This window comes from Dipodomys ordii, unplaced genomic scaffold, assembly GCF_000151885.1.
Source record: "Dipodomys ordii isolate 6190 unplaced genomic scaffold, Dord_2.0 Scaffold59, whole genome shotgun sequence".
Taxonomy (NCBI): domain Eukaryota; kingdom Metazoa; phylum Chordata; class Mammalia; order Rodentia; family Heteromyidae; genus Dipodomys; species Dipodomys ordii.
In genome coordinates, this window is record NW_012267275.1 from 2,753,662 (window position 1) to 2,771,870 (window position 18,209).

Below are 18,209 nucleotides of genomic sequence, written 5' to 3' on the forward strand. Positions count from 1 at the left end.
ACCACTTTGGAAAGCAGTATGGAGGTTCCTCAAAAGACTTCACATAGAACTCCCCTATGACCCAGCAATCCCACTTTTGAGCATTTACCCAAATGATCACAAACAAGACCACACTAAAGCTACCAGCACGACTGTGTTTATTGCAACATTATTTACCATAGCTAAGATATGGAACCAACCCAGATGCCCCTCAGTAGATGAATGGATCAAGAAAATGTGGTATATATACACAAAGGAATGACATTGCCCTATTTGTTAGGAAATGGAAAGACTTGGAAAAAATTATATTAACTGAAGTAAGCCAGGCCCAAAGAAACATAGGTCCCATGGTTTCCATTATTTGCAATAACTAGTATATGTCTGAGTCAAGTAGAAAAGGTCATATAAGTTAATGTTAGAGAAATGAACCCTAAGATAAGTATTCAAATGTTTTTTTCTTTCATGCGATTGTTTCTAACACATTTATAAGATGATTTCTTTGTTGCTTTTTATGTCCCTCCCCCACGGTATAACCCATGCTTTCACTGCATTTGATGTTGGTATAATTTGTGGAGGGGAAGGGAAAAAAGAAATCGTTTAACTAGGGATACAGGACCCATTGCAACAATGAGATGCACAAGTCGTTATGTCGAAAACGAACTTTACAACTTTGGTAAGGGATAGGGGGAGGATCGGGTGGGGGGGGAGGGGAGAGTATGGGAAGGGATGGGAAAGGGAAACAAAGGGAAGGCAACAATGCTTGATAAGAAATGTACTCATTATCTTGCCCATGTAATTGTAACTCCTCTGTACAGTATTCTCACAATAAAAAAAAAAATTCACTTCTGAGCTCTCTGAACTGAGCTCACAAGTAAACAAACCAACCACTTTCATTCACAGGGTACTTTTCTTTATTAATGGTACTCTTTTCTAGCTGTGACTCAGAAACAATGCTAAGACTTAGACTTATTGGCAAGACTCAGTGGCTCACGCCTGTAATCCTAGCTACTCAGGAGGTTGAGATCTGAAGATCTCAGTTCAAAACCAGCCCAGGCAGGAAATGCTGTGAGACTGTTATCTCCAATAAACCACTAGAAAACCAGAAGTGGTGCTGTGGCTCAAGCGGTAGAGCACACGCCTTGAGCTGAAGAGCCCAGGGACAGCGTCCAAGCCCAGAGGTCAAGCCCCATGACTGACCAAAAAAAAAAAAAAAAAAATGAAGGAGGATGATCTACTGGGGAACTAACTAAGTGAGAACTCTTAAAGTACAGTTGACATTTAAAAGCCAATAGCCACATCATTTTCTAGCAGTCAAAGAACCAATATTATGTCTGACTTTGAAACATTCTAACCTTTGTACTAAATATGCTTGGGTTTGTTTGTTTGGTTTGGTTTTGTGGTCATGGGGCTTGAACTCTGGGCCTGGGCCCTGTCCCTCAGCTCTTCAGCTCAAAAAGAGCACTCTACAACTTGAGCCACAGCACCACTTTCTGTGTTTTTTGTTTTGTTTTTTTGTTTGTGTTTTTTAGTCACTGGGCTTAACCTCGGGGCCTGAGCTCTTTTGCTCCAGGCTAGAACTCCACCACTTTGAGCCATAGCTCCATTTCTGTTTTTTGGGTGAAGTTAAAAGTCTCTTGGACTTCCTACCCTGGCTGGCTTTGAATTGTGATCTTCAGATCTCAGCCTCCTGAGTAGCTAGGATTACAGGCCTGAGCTACCAGTATCCAGCTCTGCATATGTTTTTAATTAAACTTACTTTTGTGAGATAGTTTTCAGAAAATGGAAAAAAATGACAGGAACCAAGTGACTATACTATCACTAAGTAGGTGGGGGAAACAATGAAGCTTTGAAACTTGATTCAAAATATGGGATTATATTTTCCTAAACTGGGTAACTCAAGAATAAGCTACAACAGACTTCCCTATTTGGTAATGCTTTAGGACACAGACTACAGGTGACAGAGACCTGGATTCAAATTATATTGTTTACCTTGGCCAAGGCAGCTAATTTCCTGTACCCCATTTCCTCCTCTGGAAAATGCAGAGGACAATCAATACAGGTAATCATACATTAACTACTTAGAGTATTGCTTTGTATGTTTAGTATGAATATTAATTATAATATATCATTTTCCAAATGGCAACACAAAAGAGTCTCCACATGTTGGCTGGAAGTAAGCAGACCCTGAATGTGGGAAGGCTGGGAGAAACTCAGTTTTCTATACTTTACCGCATAGAGCATTAGAGCACAGAATGTGTACTATAATTTAACACAAGTTGGTTCAAAGGCAGGATAGAGAAGACTGAGGCGCAAATGACAGATACCACACACAGAAGTTTGTGCACCCTTATGCAAAGCTATAGAAAGAAATCCACAGTAGACTCACACTTGTTAAAAGAAAAATAGAGTTTAGACTCTGATACATCCGTAAATAGAAGGACTTATAGTACAGATATTATTAAAAGGACAAATTAATGAGTAAAATGACGTAAGAGATAGTTTTCAAATAGAGCCATGAAGTACACAGCAACATCAACAAAAAATACAACATTCTTTAAGCAGGAAAACTTCTTTCAGATCATTTGATCCTACTTCTGTTATTCACCAACCCTCATTGTGGAATTTCAAAATAGAAACGTGAGAATGTCTTTATGATTATAAAGGTACTATTTTCCTTTTATTAGGAAAGATGAACTATATTAATAGAGAATCTCACTAAAATGCCTCCCATTTTTTTATGTGTATGGATAATTTGTGAGGGTAAACCTAGGCAAGACTTGAAAATATGTGTTCAGAGAGTTTATCTACTGTGACATCTGGGTTTGAAAGGACTAACGAATAATTCAATGAATTCTCTTCCACACTGTTGTAAATATGGTATCTTCTTAGAGGAGAATGATAATGCTACTGAGGAACAGCCATCCCCTATAGAGCAGTTTAAGTTCAAAGTAAGATTGTTCATTTTCTTTATAGCTGCACTCCATAATAAACAACAAATGCTGCCTTTTGTCTCTTTTTCTTTATGATTAAGCAGGTTAAACACACACATACACCCTAAGTACATGCATATTATAAAAACCTAAGTACATACATATCATCAATAAAATTTAGTACTTTTTAATTGAAGAGGTCAATTAAATTTAGAAGGAGAAAAATATGGGCGTTCTTTTGTCTTGAACTCCAATGGAAAATATGACTCCAATGGAAATATATGTGAAAGAGTATACATTTGCATAAGCCAGATCTAGTGAAAGCTTGCTTTGTATAATGTGTGCGTGTGTGAACTTGCATGTGTATTTACTCCAAAACCATACAAAATACCACAAAACTCTTAAGAACCAACTATATGACTTCACCATGAAATCAAATATATTATGATTTAAATTGATTTACCCTTTATTTTCCCTGTCAATTATCTAAACAAAAAAAGAGAAATAGCTAGAAAGCAAGCCAGCAGGAGAGACAGGAAGAGGAAGACCTAAGTAACATCCCAGGTGCACTGTGCTGTGACAGAATAGAATACACTATGTTTGCTCATCTGGAACACACCAAGATTTGTCATGGCACGGTCCACATAGCTCTTCCTGATTTCTGTCAAATGGTTAAGAAGAAAAAAGGTTAAGCCAGAGAAAGTGAGAATGTCAGATAGGGAGAAATAGGTATGAGAATGCCATACAAAGCTCCATCTTCCTTGAAAATCCCTGAGACAGAGGGCACAGGGGCTAGGAATGTTCCAACAGTCAGTCCCCTCCCATCTTGGCCTGTTTCATTAGTCTTAGTTTATTTCCACAGAGGGACTAAGCAGAAAAGCACCAACCTGAGTGTAGGGAAAGTTAATGCTTCCCAGTAGGCAAAGGAGAACAAAGAATGATCTCAATGATCACCTATTTTGTTCACTTTAAACTGTGAATTTGACCTGACCTCTATGCCAAAGATGAACATAATTAGGCAAAGTCACAATCACAGATAAGAATCCATTACTCCCTCTTAGCTCTTCTTCCTTTCAACTGATGAACATATGAAGAAAATACAAGTGCCAGACACTGGTGTCTCATGCTTATAATCTTAGCTATTCAAGAGTGTGAGATTTGAGGAGTGAGGTTCAAAGCCAGCATGAAGGAAAAATCCAAGAGATGTTCTCCAACTAACCAATAAAAATGCTGGAGGTGCAACTCAAGTGGTAGAGCACCAGACAGGAGCAAAAAAGCCAAAAGAGAACAAAAGGATTTCAGTTCCAGCCTCTGTACCAGCTTGAGTGCATGCACACACACACATATACACAACTCACACACACATTCATGTATATTAAAAAGAAAGCCTATTATTTGCAGCAACATAGATGAGCCTGTAGAACATAATATTAAGTAAAACAATACTAGCACAGAAAGTTAAATATCCCATGATATTGATTTCACAGAAGTTGAAAGTAGAAGAGTTGTTACCAGAGACTGGGAAGGATAGAAAGATACAAGTAGTTAGGTTGAGTAAGTTCTAATGCTCTGTAGTAAATGGAGTGACTGGTCAGAGTTAACAAAAAATGTCTTCAGAATTGTTAGAAGAGAGGATTTCAAGGAATGTTCAATGTTTGAGACGATGGATATGATAATTGCCTATGCTAATTATCTTGGTTTGATCATTTCATATCACGCACATAGATCAAAATATAACAGTGTACTCTGAAATCTGTATAATTATTAACTAAAACCTGACCATACGGAAAGATTGCAATAATGTAAGTTAAAACAAATAGTGTAAGTAGAAAGAAGCAGAGAAAAGATAAAGGCAAGATGCAGCCCATGTCTCAGCCAGAGACAGCGCGGCCCCTGCTGATTCAAGGGGTTTCATTCTTGAAGGACACTTGAGGCTTGGCAAGCGCTTTGTGGTGACACAGAGCTTGTCTGCGGAATCTATTCTAATCCAAAGAGATATTTTGGAAAACAGTCAGACTTCTAATTTGGTGTGATGAAAATACTATTCAAAAGCAAGTATAAAAATGCTGAATCCTTTTATCTAAAGCGATATTACATTTCAATAAAAGAACAAGAGTCAAATATGGCTTAAGTGTCTAGACAGACTATTATTTTTATTATGAGAGAACATCTATTGGTGATTTTCAAAAACTGGCCATTTGCCTTGCATAGATCAACCTTGCATCTGAGGGGGAAGCATATTTTAACACTACAGGAAAACTGCCTTGAGTAACAATGTAAGTTTCCAATAGCACCCTGTATTTCAGAATATTTGATTATTACTATTTGTACAAATATATAGCTACTCCAATATTGGGCATCTTGAGGATTCAGGTGATTGGATGTCCGAGGTACTTGTTGTATCTGAATTTTTTAATGAGCATTTAATTCTTTCTTTACCAATAGCAGTTCCTTATATACACTACCATTTTTAGCATGTAATGATTCAGAGAAAAGAACTGTTTTATTCTTAAGTTTCAAAAATAATTATCAACAATAGTAACCAAAGAACCAGGCACGGAGATGCATCCTTGTAATCTTACTTGGAAAGCTAAGGCAGAAGGTAACAAGGTCAGGGCCAGCCTGAGCAATTTTCAGGACAATCCAGGTTACATAGGGAGACCACATTTCAAGCAAACTAAAACAAGCAAATGAGCAAAAAGAATAGAAACCATTACAGTAAATATATGACAAACTAGATCTCAGAGCCTGGTACAACTCTCAGGAATTCTGCATAAGTATAACTCCCATTCTGCATAAATAAAAACTCAAAACTTACCACTAATCCATCCCCCTCAAAAAAATATTTCTAGCAAAAGCCTTTCTATAGAGACCAAGAAAAAAATAAGAATAAAAGACATAAAAAGAAAACATGTGATGATCAACTTTTTCTGCTCTTCCCCTAAAACTTCAGACAATCTGTCTTGTCAAAGTTCCATCATTGCATCATTTAAGTCACTGTCCAACCCCAGCTCTCACTGAGACCACTACATCTTCCACAGGACATGTCTCCACTGCTGCCTCACCCCTCTAAGGCTCATCTTGACACACACACCCCAGCCACTCCCTGACCAGCAACCTTCAGGCTCCCTGCTTTGCCTTACAACACACTCCACCCCATATCTGGCATTTTCACTATCCTTACTACTATCCCCCTTCTCACTACTGACTCCCTAGTTTGCATACACAAGACACCTATTTTCCTATTCTCCCCTGTACAGACAATGCTCTTCCCTAGTACCCAAGTCCTAATCACACATTAAAACAAGAAAGAAGCCATCAGGCCAGTCATGCTTAAATTGCTGTCACCAAATCTACAGACTTCCCTACATCCCACAAGGTATGCTTCATTCATAATGAAAGAGAGATGCTCCCACCTCAGTGTTATTTAATAGAAACATAAATGTGAGCCATATACATATACATAAATATATTCACTGAGCCTTAAATCACTTCTCATTGGTCCCCGAGACTGACACCAGTGCATGTTGGTGAGGACCTTATATACCCATCAATTATATCCCCTTGTTTTTCTTCACCCATCACCTCTCCACAGACTCTGTCCCATTAACCCCTGAATGTTTTCCATTAACAAAAAGTCTCATTTCAAGATCATCTTTGTCCTCTTACTGTCACTTTGCTTCATCTATAGAACTGAATGAATCTCTCTCTCAGCCCCCACATATCCTGTTTCCCCATATCCTTTAACCATACTGCAGTCCAACTTTCTTCCCACTACTCATTTCTCCTAGCTGGCAAACTCCAGAGAGCTCCCAGAAAACAGGTCACTAGTAAGTACAATATATTGATATCTACTCTTCCAAGTATTTGATGTCAAGGAAAGGAGAGAGATGTCAAGTACAAGTTTCTGAGACAAAAATCCAGACTAATATGAAAATTCAGCCAAAGATCTTAATTAATGTGATGATTTAAATACATACATGCACACATACTAATTAGAGGGAAAATTAATTCTACTTTACCCAAATTCAAGAATCTGGAAATTTAACATAAAAACTTGAGGCTCCTATAAAGAGTACCGAAGGGGGTGGTGCTACTGTTTCTTCCTGAGTAGCAGTAATGGTCTGAAGCTGAGACATATCATCACTTCTTCAAGAAAGCATGATCTCTTATCCATCATGGCCTCACCAAGCCATTTTTGCTCGTTGTCCTTACTTTAGTTATCTAGGGGCACTGGAGTTTGTTTTATAAAAATTCCTGCACTATGCTGGATGCTATGGCTTATACCCATAATCCTAACTAATCAGGAGACTGAGATCTGAGGGTCATGGTTAAAGCCAGACTGTGCAGACAAATCTAGAAGATATTTACCTCCAATTAACCAGGAGAAAAAGCTGGGAAGTGGGTATTTGGCTCAAGTAGAAGAGTACTAGTTGTGAACTAAAAAAGTAGAATGAGAGCACAAGGCCTAGAGTTCAGGTCCAAGTATAGGTACACACACAAAAACTGGAGGAAAAAATTAATTTAAAAAGTAAAGCCTTGCTTGAAATCACTGTTGTCCAGTATAAATACAAATGTGAACTGAATATATAGTTTAAAATGGTCTAGTCATTTTTTAAAAAAAAATATTGTTATAAAGGTAATGTACAGTTACATGTCAGGTAATGTGTACGTTTTCTAAAATTAAAAGGAATGGGTGAAATTAACGTTAATACATTTAATTAACCCAGTATAGCCAAATATTTTGCAACATGCAATCAATATAAATGATTAATAATGATAGTTTTCCATTCTTTTCTTTACACTATGTATTCAGAATTCATTTATGCTTACAATGCTCCATGGTAAATATACCCCAGGCTAACTGTTCCAGAATTCAATAGCCAAATATGACTGTAGCTGCCATATGGGATGGCACATTTTTGAGAGAGTGATGGTTACTTACAAAAATAAAGTCTTCCAAAGCCAGAGAGAGGGGAAGATCAAGAGAGGGAGGGAGAGAAAAGTTAAGGAACCAGAATAAAGCAGAACTAGAAGGAGGGCCATGACATACTTGGACAGAAAGACAATGAATGGTGCTCCTGAAACACCAGCCATGGTTGCATCACCTAGGACAAGAACTAGCCTTCAGAAGCAAGTGCAGTTGGCCAATGACACAAACATTTTGAAGGAAGGCCTTAGGGTTAACTACGCTCAGCAGTAGACAGGTCACTGTGTGTGAATACCAACTGGCCAACTGTCTGAACTCTGCTTCGCTACTTGGCATTTAAGAGACAGCAGAGTGGACAGACTCTCAATCAAAATAGGGACTTTAATCTGTTTTGTGGCTGGGAGGAACAAGGGAACATGACATACATTTTTCAAATTATAAGTGTCATGTCCTCGCTTCAAAACAAGAACCAGAGTTAACATCGAGCCTGGGAAAAATAAACCACCAATTTGGGGAAGACAGAGAATATGCCAGGCTGCACAGTCATCCAGTCAAGAAGGCAAGAACACTATACAGCAATTTTGAAGCTTTCCCAGAGACATTTATCTCTAAACAGCTCTAGCCTGTCCATTCATCCCTTCATTCAGCAACCATTTATTGAGTAGTCTTCCCTGCACTGTTTTACAACACTGACTCAATAGTACTAAAGCTTGCCAAATTCTACTCTAGCAGAATTGGCAAGGCCAGTGAAGGTAGCTCAGGCTTAAGCAAAATGTGCTCAGATTACTACTACTAAAATGGACTCTTTAAAGTTCCATACATTTATCATCTATCATCATCTCCATATTGACCAGGGCCCTAGTCAAAACCTCAAAAGGGATTTTACAGGAATAGTGCTCTTTTAAGAAGACAGTATGCAAGAATATTTAATTTCATCATATTGAAAATATACTTTTGCATGTTTTGTTCTCTTTAAGGTCAAATATAAGTATCTGAAAACTTTAGGGAACATGTGGTCTGAGATTTTGTTGTAAAGTTTCCAGAGAGGGAACAGTGGCTCACATCTGTAATCCTAGCTACTTGGGAGGTAGAGATCAGGACAAAAAGTTTTGAGAGGCTCCATCTTAACCAGCAAATGAGCTGGGCTGGGGTCACAGGTGGCACCCCAACTATGAAAAAGCATAAATCGAAGGATCACACAGTCCAAGACAGCTCAGGCATAAATGTGAGACCCTATCTCAAAAATAACCAAAGCAAGCTGTGCACTGGTGACTCCTATCTGTAATCTTACTATGGAGGATGAGATCAGAGGATCACAGTTCAAACCCAACCCAGGCAGGAAAGTCATGAAACCTTTCCCCAGTTACCACCAAAAACCCAGAAGTGGAGCTGTGATTCAAGTAGAACATTAGCTTTGAGCAAAAAAGTTCAGGTACAATGTCTAGGCCCTGAGCTCAATTTCCAGAACTGGCACATACAAAAACAAAAAGCACAAAGGGCTGGGGGCATAGTTCAAGAAATAGAGCCCCTGCCTAGTAAGCATGTGGCCCTGAGTTTATATCCTACTACCCCCAAAACAAAATGATAAGAAATAAGTACATATTGGAAGCAAAAAATATATTTTAGATAAAATCTTGAATTGTTGAGAGAGAATAATCACTTCCCACACCTGATTTATAAAAAAGCAATGTGAGTTAGGAGAAAAGGTGGATGGCGGTAAGAAAATTAAAGTTCACATAAAGTTACTGGTGCCAAAAAATAGACAATATTTTCAGTGACATGAAAGGATCAAAAATCCACAAGGACATTTAGGATTATTTGCCAAGTAAAAAAAATGACACAAGAAAAGAATATGCCTGCTGCAGGTTCTAGAATATGATCACTTAATAGAGTAAAAAGGTCAGTATTCAAATAATTACTTTCAGTTGTCAAGTAGTTGTTGCTTCATTAGGTGCTCATTTAACCAAGGACAGGAAATAAAAAATTCTGCCAAGATGCTTGGTAAGAAATGTACGCATTATCCTGCCCATGTAATTGTAACCCCTCTGTACAGTATGTTCACAAATAAAATAAAATTAAATTAAATTTAAAAAAAAGAACAATAGGCTTGAACAATGTGCATCTTAAAAAAAATTCTGCCAAGTTTTCCAGTAGTAAAACAAAGAAAAGTCAAAGCAAAGAGTTTCTGTTCTCAAAAATACAATCTTGGCTTATCTCAGGTAACTCATGTTATAAAAGATATAGATTGAAGTGGGAAAAATGCATAAACCCAACTCAAATCTTTAGATTTTACAAATCTTTATGAGTTATCAAAAGATACTACTCTTTATTAAGATTGACAAACGTTTTTATAATGATTATGAGGGAAAAACCCACCACACTACATGCATTCTTGAAATAGCAGAGACAAATGGCCCTTGTTTTATGAAATCACCCATTATTTCCAAACACAAATGAAAAGTGGGAGAAAAAAATGTTTTTCCTATTTTTTATTAATTTAGTACTTTTGTTTTATTCCTCAAAATAGTTATTCTTTCCTCCATGATAAATCATACACACCTGCTAACATTCACACAAGATATGTTGCCACAACTGGATGAAGTTGTGTTTTATCCCAGTATGGCCCTGTTTATGTTGGACCACTGCAAGTAAAATAAGTTACATTTTAAGCCAATTTTTAATGGCAAAATTCTGTTGTTTTTTTTCAAATATCCACTTATTTTTGATAATGGTAGTCACAAGACTTTGGTAGTATTGCTCAATTAGAAGCACAACAATTTCTAATGACTATTGAACATACATTTTAAGCCAACCTCTCAAAATATTTGCATCTTACTACTTTCATTTATACAAGACTCCTATCTCTATCAACATCCTAATCCAAAGAAATCCTCTCCTGCTTTTCACTTCTGATGGAATAAACTGATGATTTTAGTAGTTTTCTAGAATGCTATTATACCTCACACTCCAGTTTACACCCTGCTCCAAAATGTGATAAGTTCTTATCTACTCTCACTTTTATTGAATTTGAAAGAGAACATGTCAGAAGGTAGGCCAAAATCCTGTCTTTCTAGTTTTTATAAAACTGAGCTAACGAAAATTGCTTTTGAACTTAAAATTGTTAGTGTTTTCTATCCTGTACAGTAGACATTACATTTTTTAAACTATGTCTTCCTTCAATTAGCCATGTTCTTTAAAGCAATACTTAACATGCCTGAAAAATAGATAGCAAAAATTAACCCAAATTTCATTTTAGAATATTTTAACAACATAACTCTTTCAAAAACCAGGTAATTAATAAAGCAAGATTACTTCATATGTAGACTTATTTTTAAAATTATATTTTCCACTTTTGTCTAACAGATGTCATAGTAATTTCCTCTCAATTCATGGATATTTCTCCTGCTCTGTTTCAAAACATTCTTTCCATATACTGAATAATTTGCCCCCCTCCTCACAAATATTTTCACCTTTATGAAAGCAATTTTGATAAAATTTACTTAGAGAGAAACACAAAAAGTTTAACATTTGTAAACACTATGTGCTTTAGTTAAGATACTAAAATATGCAACATATTCATTCCTACTCTTTTTCTCAAAATACCAACTCTCTGATTCTAGCAAAATATAATTTTAGTAACTCATCAAGACAGAATGCATAAAATTGGCATATTTCTGATATGCACACAAATTGAGAAAGCATCTTTCCCAACTGTGTTGGAGAAAATGAAATGCATCTGCTACAACAATATGGCCCAACATGTGAAATACACGCAATGGGAAGAAAGGGCTCATTTTTTAATTCTCTTGTATTATAATTCTTTATTCTCAAAACAGAACATTTTAAATAATGTTCGTGTCCCCAGTAGTAAGGCATTAGGAAGTCTGGTAGTGTGTTGGTAGATACATTTGGCCAAAGCAAACATAATAGCAAGAGAGCTACTTTCGGGGCATGAATGACTGTAAGGGGCATGGCTGACTGTCAGGGGTATAGGTGACTGTCAGGGGCATGGGTGGCTCTCTGTGTATGGGTGGTTGTCAGGGGCATGTGTGACGAGGGGCATAAGGATGGACAGTGGTACAGGTGACTGTCGGGGACACAGGTAACTGTCAGGAACATGGAAACTGCCAGGGGTTATGGGTGGCTGTCAGAGCATGGGTAGCTGTCAGAAGCAGTGACTGCAAGGGACATGGGGAGGTAGGCTGTCAGCAACAGGAGTGCCTGTTGGGGACATGGGAGGGAGCACCATTTGTTCACTTTCAATCACTGTACACCAGTGACTCCCAAATCCCTTCCCCTTGCAAACTGGCTTTTTGTTTTTGTCTAATATCTCACCCAGAAACAAAATGTGGGCACATATGTTGTTGTGACCTCATGCTGGGCTGGGGGGAGGGGGTGGTTGGAGGTAGGGAGAGTGTTGAAGAACACAGCTGATGTCAGAAGCAAGCAGAAAACAAGGGATATATTCAAGAATTCACTAATTTTGCCATGAATTTCTTTGTCTTGAATTAAAGTTTTTTGTACAAAGGAAACCTGAAGTTGCAATGTGGGTTTTTTGTTGTTGTGTTCTATCATTTTGTTTATTGCACACACTCTTCTTGTGCTTGTGAGCCACAAATGAAATAAATCTGTATGTGCTATCCCCTCTTCCCCTGTGATCAGGAGATGTGGAGATATGAAGCTAGAAAGGGCAGTGAAAGGTTCATGGAGATATGCAGTAAGTTTGAAAGGTAGGAACTGCAAAGCTGAGCCTATTCCTGGACTGCTCCATGAGTAATTTCACTTGCAGCTTTCCAGTTCCATTTCTTCCTCTTCCCACCTCAAAAGTGGACTGAGCTCCTTTTTATTGGGCAAAGATGTATTTAGAGGACCTTCATTGGTGAGAATGTTAATGAAAGTTATACTTGTAACTCATACTGGAGAAAACTCTTCACTTCCTGAGTCTGTGCCTGGTTATCATTGAAGCCCCTTTACCACCCCCCCCAAGACTGTTCTTTCTCCCTATATCCTATCTTTTACCTATTTATACTTCATCTATACTTCAACTTTTTAAAAATTCTACATTGAAATGCTGGGGTTTTAGAATAAAACCCTTTAGAATTATACATTATGGCTAAAAGTGCCACTTTCAAATGTGATAGGGTCTGCAACAAAGCATTTCAGAATAAATTTGAAATTAAAATAGTTTATCAATCATAGGCCTGGATGTACGTAGGGATTGAGGAGAAAAAAAATCTTCAGAATTCATGCAAACTTTCAAGTCTAGTATCAATCAGAACAAAAACATCTCAAAACTATAAGCATTAAAAGTTGTCAAAGAAGAGGTAACATTGTTCAAAAAGAAATGTACTCAATACTTGACTTTTGTAACTGTAACCCCTCTGTGCATCACCTTTACAATAAATTTTTTACAAACTCATGATATCAGTGATCTGTAAAGTTAAAATTTAAAAAAAAAAAGTTGTCAAAGGAACAAGGGACCAGAAGACACTGCACAAAAGAAAATGTACTCTTTACTTGTAATTGTAATCCCTCTGTACATCACCTCTATAATAACAATAAATTAAAATTTAAAATTTTATTGTAAAGATGCTGTACAGAAGGGTTACAGTTACATGAGTGAGGTATAGAGTACATTTCTTCTTGAGCATTGTTACTCCTCCTTTGTTTTACTCTTACTATCCCTTCCCCCCACACAAGCTGTAAAGTTCATTTCCAACATAGTGTCTAGAATATATAAAAGAAAGACAAAAATCTCATAGTACATTAAAAACAACAACAACAAAGAAAAACCTCTTCTGTCTATATCTTGGGGTTAATTTCACTTTGCATCATTTCATACGGTCATGTCATAGCTTTTGAGTTTTCTTGCTCATCTGATAAGATTATCATAGACATATACTAATTATTGCAAATAAGGGAAACCATAGAGCCTAGATTGCTTTGGGTCTGGTTGACTTCACTTCATATGGTTTTTTCCATTTCCTAACAAATGGGGTGGTGCCATGCCCCTCAGTTGTCAAGGGAAACTGTAATTGTGGAATTCTAAGTAGAATCCTCTCTGGGTCATTTATTAACCATGTGGTCCTAGAAAATTCATTCTTATTAGTTTCCTAATCTAGAAAATGACATAAGAATTTTTCACATTGGATTGAATCAGGCAAGGTTATAGGATGCCTGACATATGATAAGGCATAACCAAAAATGTTAATGTAGTATCTTCTTCAAAATAAGTTTAGATCTCTTGTAGATGAAATTCATATCTAAGTAGAATTTTTAAATAAAGATTGTCGCCAGTTTGGGAAAACTTTTTGGGGTTAAAAAAAGCAAAGATGAATACGGATTTCTTTGAAAATACCCTAGTTCAGTGAATTAAAAAAATGACTAACTCAAAATAGCGTAATGTCCAAAATCATTCAATTATTTATTGCTCTATTATCCTTGATAGAAAAAGCTATGCAAAATGTCAAAACAATACCAACTGTAAAATTCATATGTACACTGGGCTTATGCACACACTCAAAACCACTCCCTTTAATAGTGTTCAAGTGTACTGAATTTAAGCCACTACTTTAAAACCAATTTCACTTTGCTTTTGAAATCCAAACCAGATGTGTCAGATTTGCTTTCTAGATGACAGGAAAATAAATTTATTTAGTTCTCTTGTCAATATTATCATACCTACTCCTCCAGAGTGAATTTTTTTTCTAGAACACCAAGTGTTTGGTGACTGCAAGCAACTATATTTACTGCACAAAATACACTGGGTTTCTGGTTTGTTTCACCAACCACAAAAAGGACTAAAACATTTCAACTAAAAGAACTTTTATTTCCATATTTAACCTTTCAACACATTACGTGCTATTTTCTGTAGTTCAATTTCTAATCAAATTAAATAGAATGCTATTCACCTAACACAAATAAAATTAAAAGTAACAAGAATGCTAAAGAAACCAAGATGTACTGAGAGAAAAGAGTTATTTAGGTCTCTAGAGTAATGGGACTTGTGACAGGTTTTCTAACATTAGCATAATTTGATTTTTAAAAATTCACCAGAAAAAGAGAGCATTTAAAAACGGAGGGGTTAGAAGCAGCCCCTCGGTGGTGGGACACCTTGTGGATCCTACAAGTACAACTTTCAGTGAACGCACCGGAAAAACTTGACTTTTAATCTGAGCAGCGTCCACAAAGATGTGTAAAAGCAAGTGCTTCCTGTGTCTAAACACTTGCGAAGGGTCAGAGAACTTATCTGTTTGATCGGCTCGGATAAGATCCTCGCCCAAAGATCCACCTGCTACAGGAAGTTGCCAGGGGGGAACCCGGAGAAACTAAAGATAAGCCAAGGCTTTCCCCAGCACAGGACCTTCCAGAAGCTATGACTGCATCCTCCAGGCTTCTCCGCCCTCTTGCTAGCCGTTTCCTTCGAATGCTGGCCCCTGCACACTGGCATGGACACGTGTCATTTCTTTCACTAAGAATTACTTTTTCTTCTCTTGACACCTATGTTAGGTCTGAACTTCTCATTGGCTGCTCATGAAGCGAGTCAAACTGCTTCTGAGATGGATGTCATTGCTACCCAAAGTCAAGTCTGGGCGCAAGTCACAACTCTCCACCTTTACTTGACAAGACAGTTTTCCAATGTTCATCTCTTTGGCCCACACACGCCAACCAGCTCCCCGAGCGGTGCTAGGCTGGAGCTGGGGGCGTGGCCCTGCGCACCGGGCACTCACCTGGCTACTGCCTCCGTCGGCGCCCTTCTCCGGGCTCTGGCGCTCGGCAGAGCCCAGAGCTGGCTCGGCAGGAGGTTCCGGCGGCGGCGGCGGTGGCGGCTCCAGCAACTGCTCCAGGCACGCGGTGCCGGGCAGCGAGGAGCTCTTCTGATGGCACAAGTGCACCCCGGGGCCTTGGCGCCGTGCGCCCTCATCTCGGGCGCGATCCCCCCTGGAGGGTGGCTGGGGAGAAGAGGACAAGGAGGACGAGGCGGAGGAGGAGGAGGGAGCCGAGTCCGGAGAGCGTCCGCCAGGAGGCGTCAGTCCGGCTGCCCCGGGCCCCTTCACCACCGGCAGTAAATGTTCTCGGATCCGGCGGCGCAGCGTGGACCCCGGCTCTCCTCTGCCCGCGCCGCCGGGCTCCAGGGGCTCGGGCGAGGAACAGCACAGGTTGGGCTGAGAGGAAGAGAAGACTCGGTCCAGCACCTGTTTCCGCTTCTTAAAGCCGCTCCACCTGCTGCCTGCGCCGCCCAGCGCGTCCCGCGAGCCCCGCGGGGCCGGCGGGGAGGGCGACGGGGTGCCCGCAGTGCGGCGTTCCTGGCCCCCCGAGCGCCCGCCGCCGCCCTTGCTCTTGCCGACCCCCAGCTGCAGGTTCTTCCAGAGCCGGGCCTGGAAGGAGGAGGATGCGGCGGGCTCGGACTCGCCCGCCGCGGCCGCCCGGGGCTCCATCCTCCACCCCCGACACCGCCTGTCCCCTCCTCCTCCTCCTCCACCGCCTCCTCCGGCTGCGCCTCCTCCCGGATCCCGGCGGCGGTGGTGGTGGTGGCGGCGGCGGCGGCGGGCACAGCAGCAGCAGAAGCCGGGAGTGCCCAGCGGCTTCAGGCCAGCTCGGAGGAACGAAGCCGTCACCGCCGAGGCTCTCCGGCTGCAGGACTCGGGCGCCGCCTCTTCCTCCTGCACCTGCCAGGCTGGGCAGGCGCGGAGACCGAGTCCCGGACGCTGCTCCCGGAAAGTTTCTATAGCTCGGAACTCTGGGGCTCCAGTTCCTCCCCCACGCCCGCTCCCCCCCCCCACCAGGCCGCCTGGTCCCGGCTCCTGCGCCTCGCTGGCTCCGAGCTCCACCAGCACGCACGCACCTGGGGTGTGCGCGTCCAGCTGCGCCGGGAACCGCGCCCGGCGCCCTCCGGGCAGCACCTGTCAGGCGGGGGCGGCGGCCTCCAACCCAGGCGCCACCGCACGCCTGGGGACCAGCAGCCCGGGCTGCTTGGGCAACGGGAAAAAGAGAGAGCAGGCAAGAGCCGGTGGAGCAGGGCAGGGTCCCCAACCAGCTTCCTCCTGGGGATCGGGGTCACTGTGGCCCACGCAGAGAGCTCTGTCGACTGGGCATGAGCCCAGATGAGTCCAGATGAAGCTGATGAGCCACGCTGGTTGGGTCGCGTGAGACTCCGAGCGTCCACACCGAATCGGGAACCCCACGGAATTCTAAGGCGGAACACAGCTGCCTCCGCCCCGTTGCGCGCCAGGGGGGGACCCAGCGCGAGTTTGATTTCTTCTGTCTCGACTTCATGCCTAGCCACCCCCTTCAGGCTTTTTATCTGTTGGTGCACAGGTGAATTCTCTTAGGAGCTCTAGCAGTTTCCAGAACCTCACCCTAGAGCTAGTCCTTAAAGTTGCAGCGAGTTTACGGTGAAGGAAGGGGGAGGGGAGGGGCTGCAGGCTGCCTAGGTTTGTGCAACATCTTGTTCTGCTCATTCACGTGTTTTCCTTTGCTTCCGTTGCATGGTACATACTTCTCCCAAGATCTACACACTCAGGACATTCTCATTCGACTAGGAATCATCTTTGTTTTTAATTTTTTTAAAAAATACTTTTTTATTGCCTTTAAGTAGTTGTACAAAGCAGTTGACATTAAACAAAACAACTTATCTTGTGCATCTTGACCAATGTCACCCCTTTCAACATTCTCACCTGTCCTAACCCACCCCTTTCCTCACCTTTCTTCATTTTGTATGATATAGGAGTCTTCTGAAAGGCAGGTGTCACTGTGCCTCTTTCTCCCTCCATTGTACTGCTAAATACCAAAACCTTGGAAGCCTTTTCTAATCTTTGGACACCATAAGCTGTTATTACTTAGGGTCTCTAGGCTCTCCTCTCCCTAGTAATACACCCTGGAGGTGTTCCTAACTTCTCCCAGGCTTTTGTATCTCTTACCCTTATAACAAATGTTTATTACACACCTCTTATGTGCCAAGCACCATGATTGGCACCAAAGATGCAGTTTGAACAAGACTGCAGGGTTATGTCCAGCATGGAGTTTATTTGAGTCAGTTGGGACAAAGTCTGATAACAAATGGAATTGCTAACAGTGAAACTTTCCAGGGCTGTACAGCAGAATGACTAAAATGGAGGAAGGGTTGATTGCCAGATAAAATGGAGAAGACCCCATTAAATTTGAATTTCAGATAATTAATTTTCAGTATATGTATATCCCAGGTAACACATATTCAGGTAACACATTCTAAAACATTACTGTCATTGTTTTATTAATTGGAACTCCAGATTTACTGTGTGTTTTAGTTTTACTTGATAAATCTGGCAACCCTGTTTGAAGGTTGGAGGTTGTGACATTTTTTTAAAAATTATGTCTGCAAAAAGGGTATC

General features: G+C 40.5%; 1 protein-coding gene across 1 annotated transcript in view; it reads right to left on the reverse strand.

The window, feature by feature from the left end:
• The window catches only part of Mctp1 (multiple C2 domains, transmembrane 1), a 541,169-nt gene extending 524,892 nt beyond the window's left edge, over positions 1-16,277 (reverse strand). Inside the window, exon 1 of the mRNA XM_013022079.1 lies at positions 15,570-16,277. Coding sequence (XP_012877533.1) covers positions 15,570-16,277 — 708 coding nt within the window. The remainder of the gene's footprint in view (positions 1-15,569) is intronic.
• Between the last annotated feature and the right edge of the window lie 1,932 nt (positions 16,278-18,209).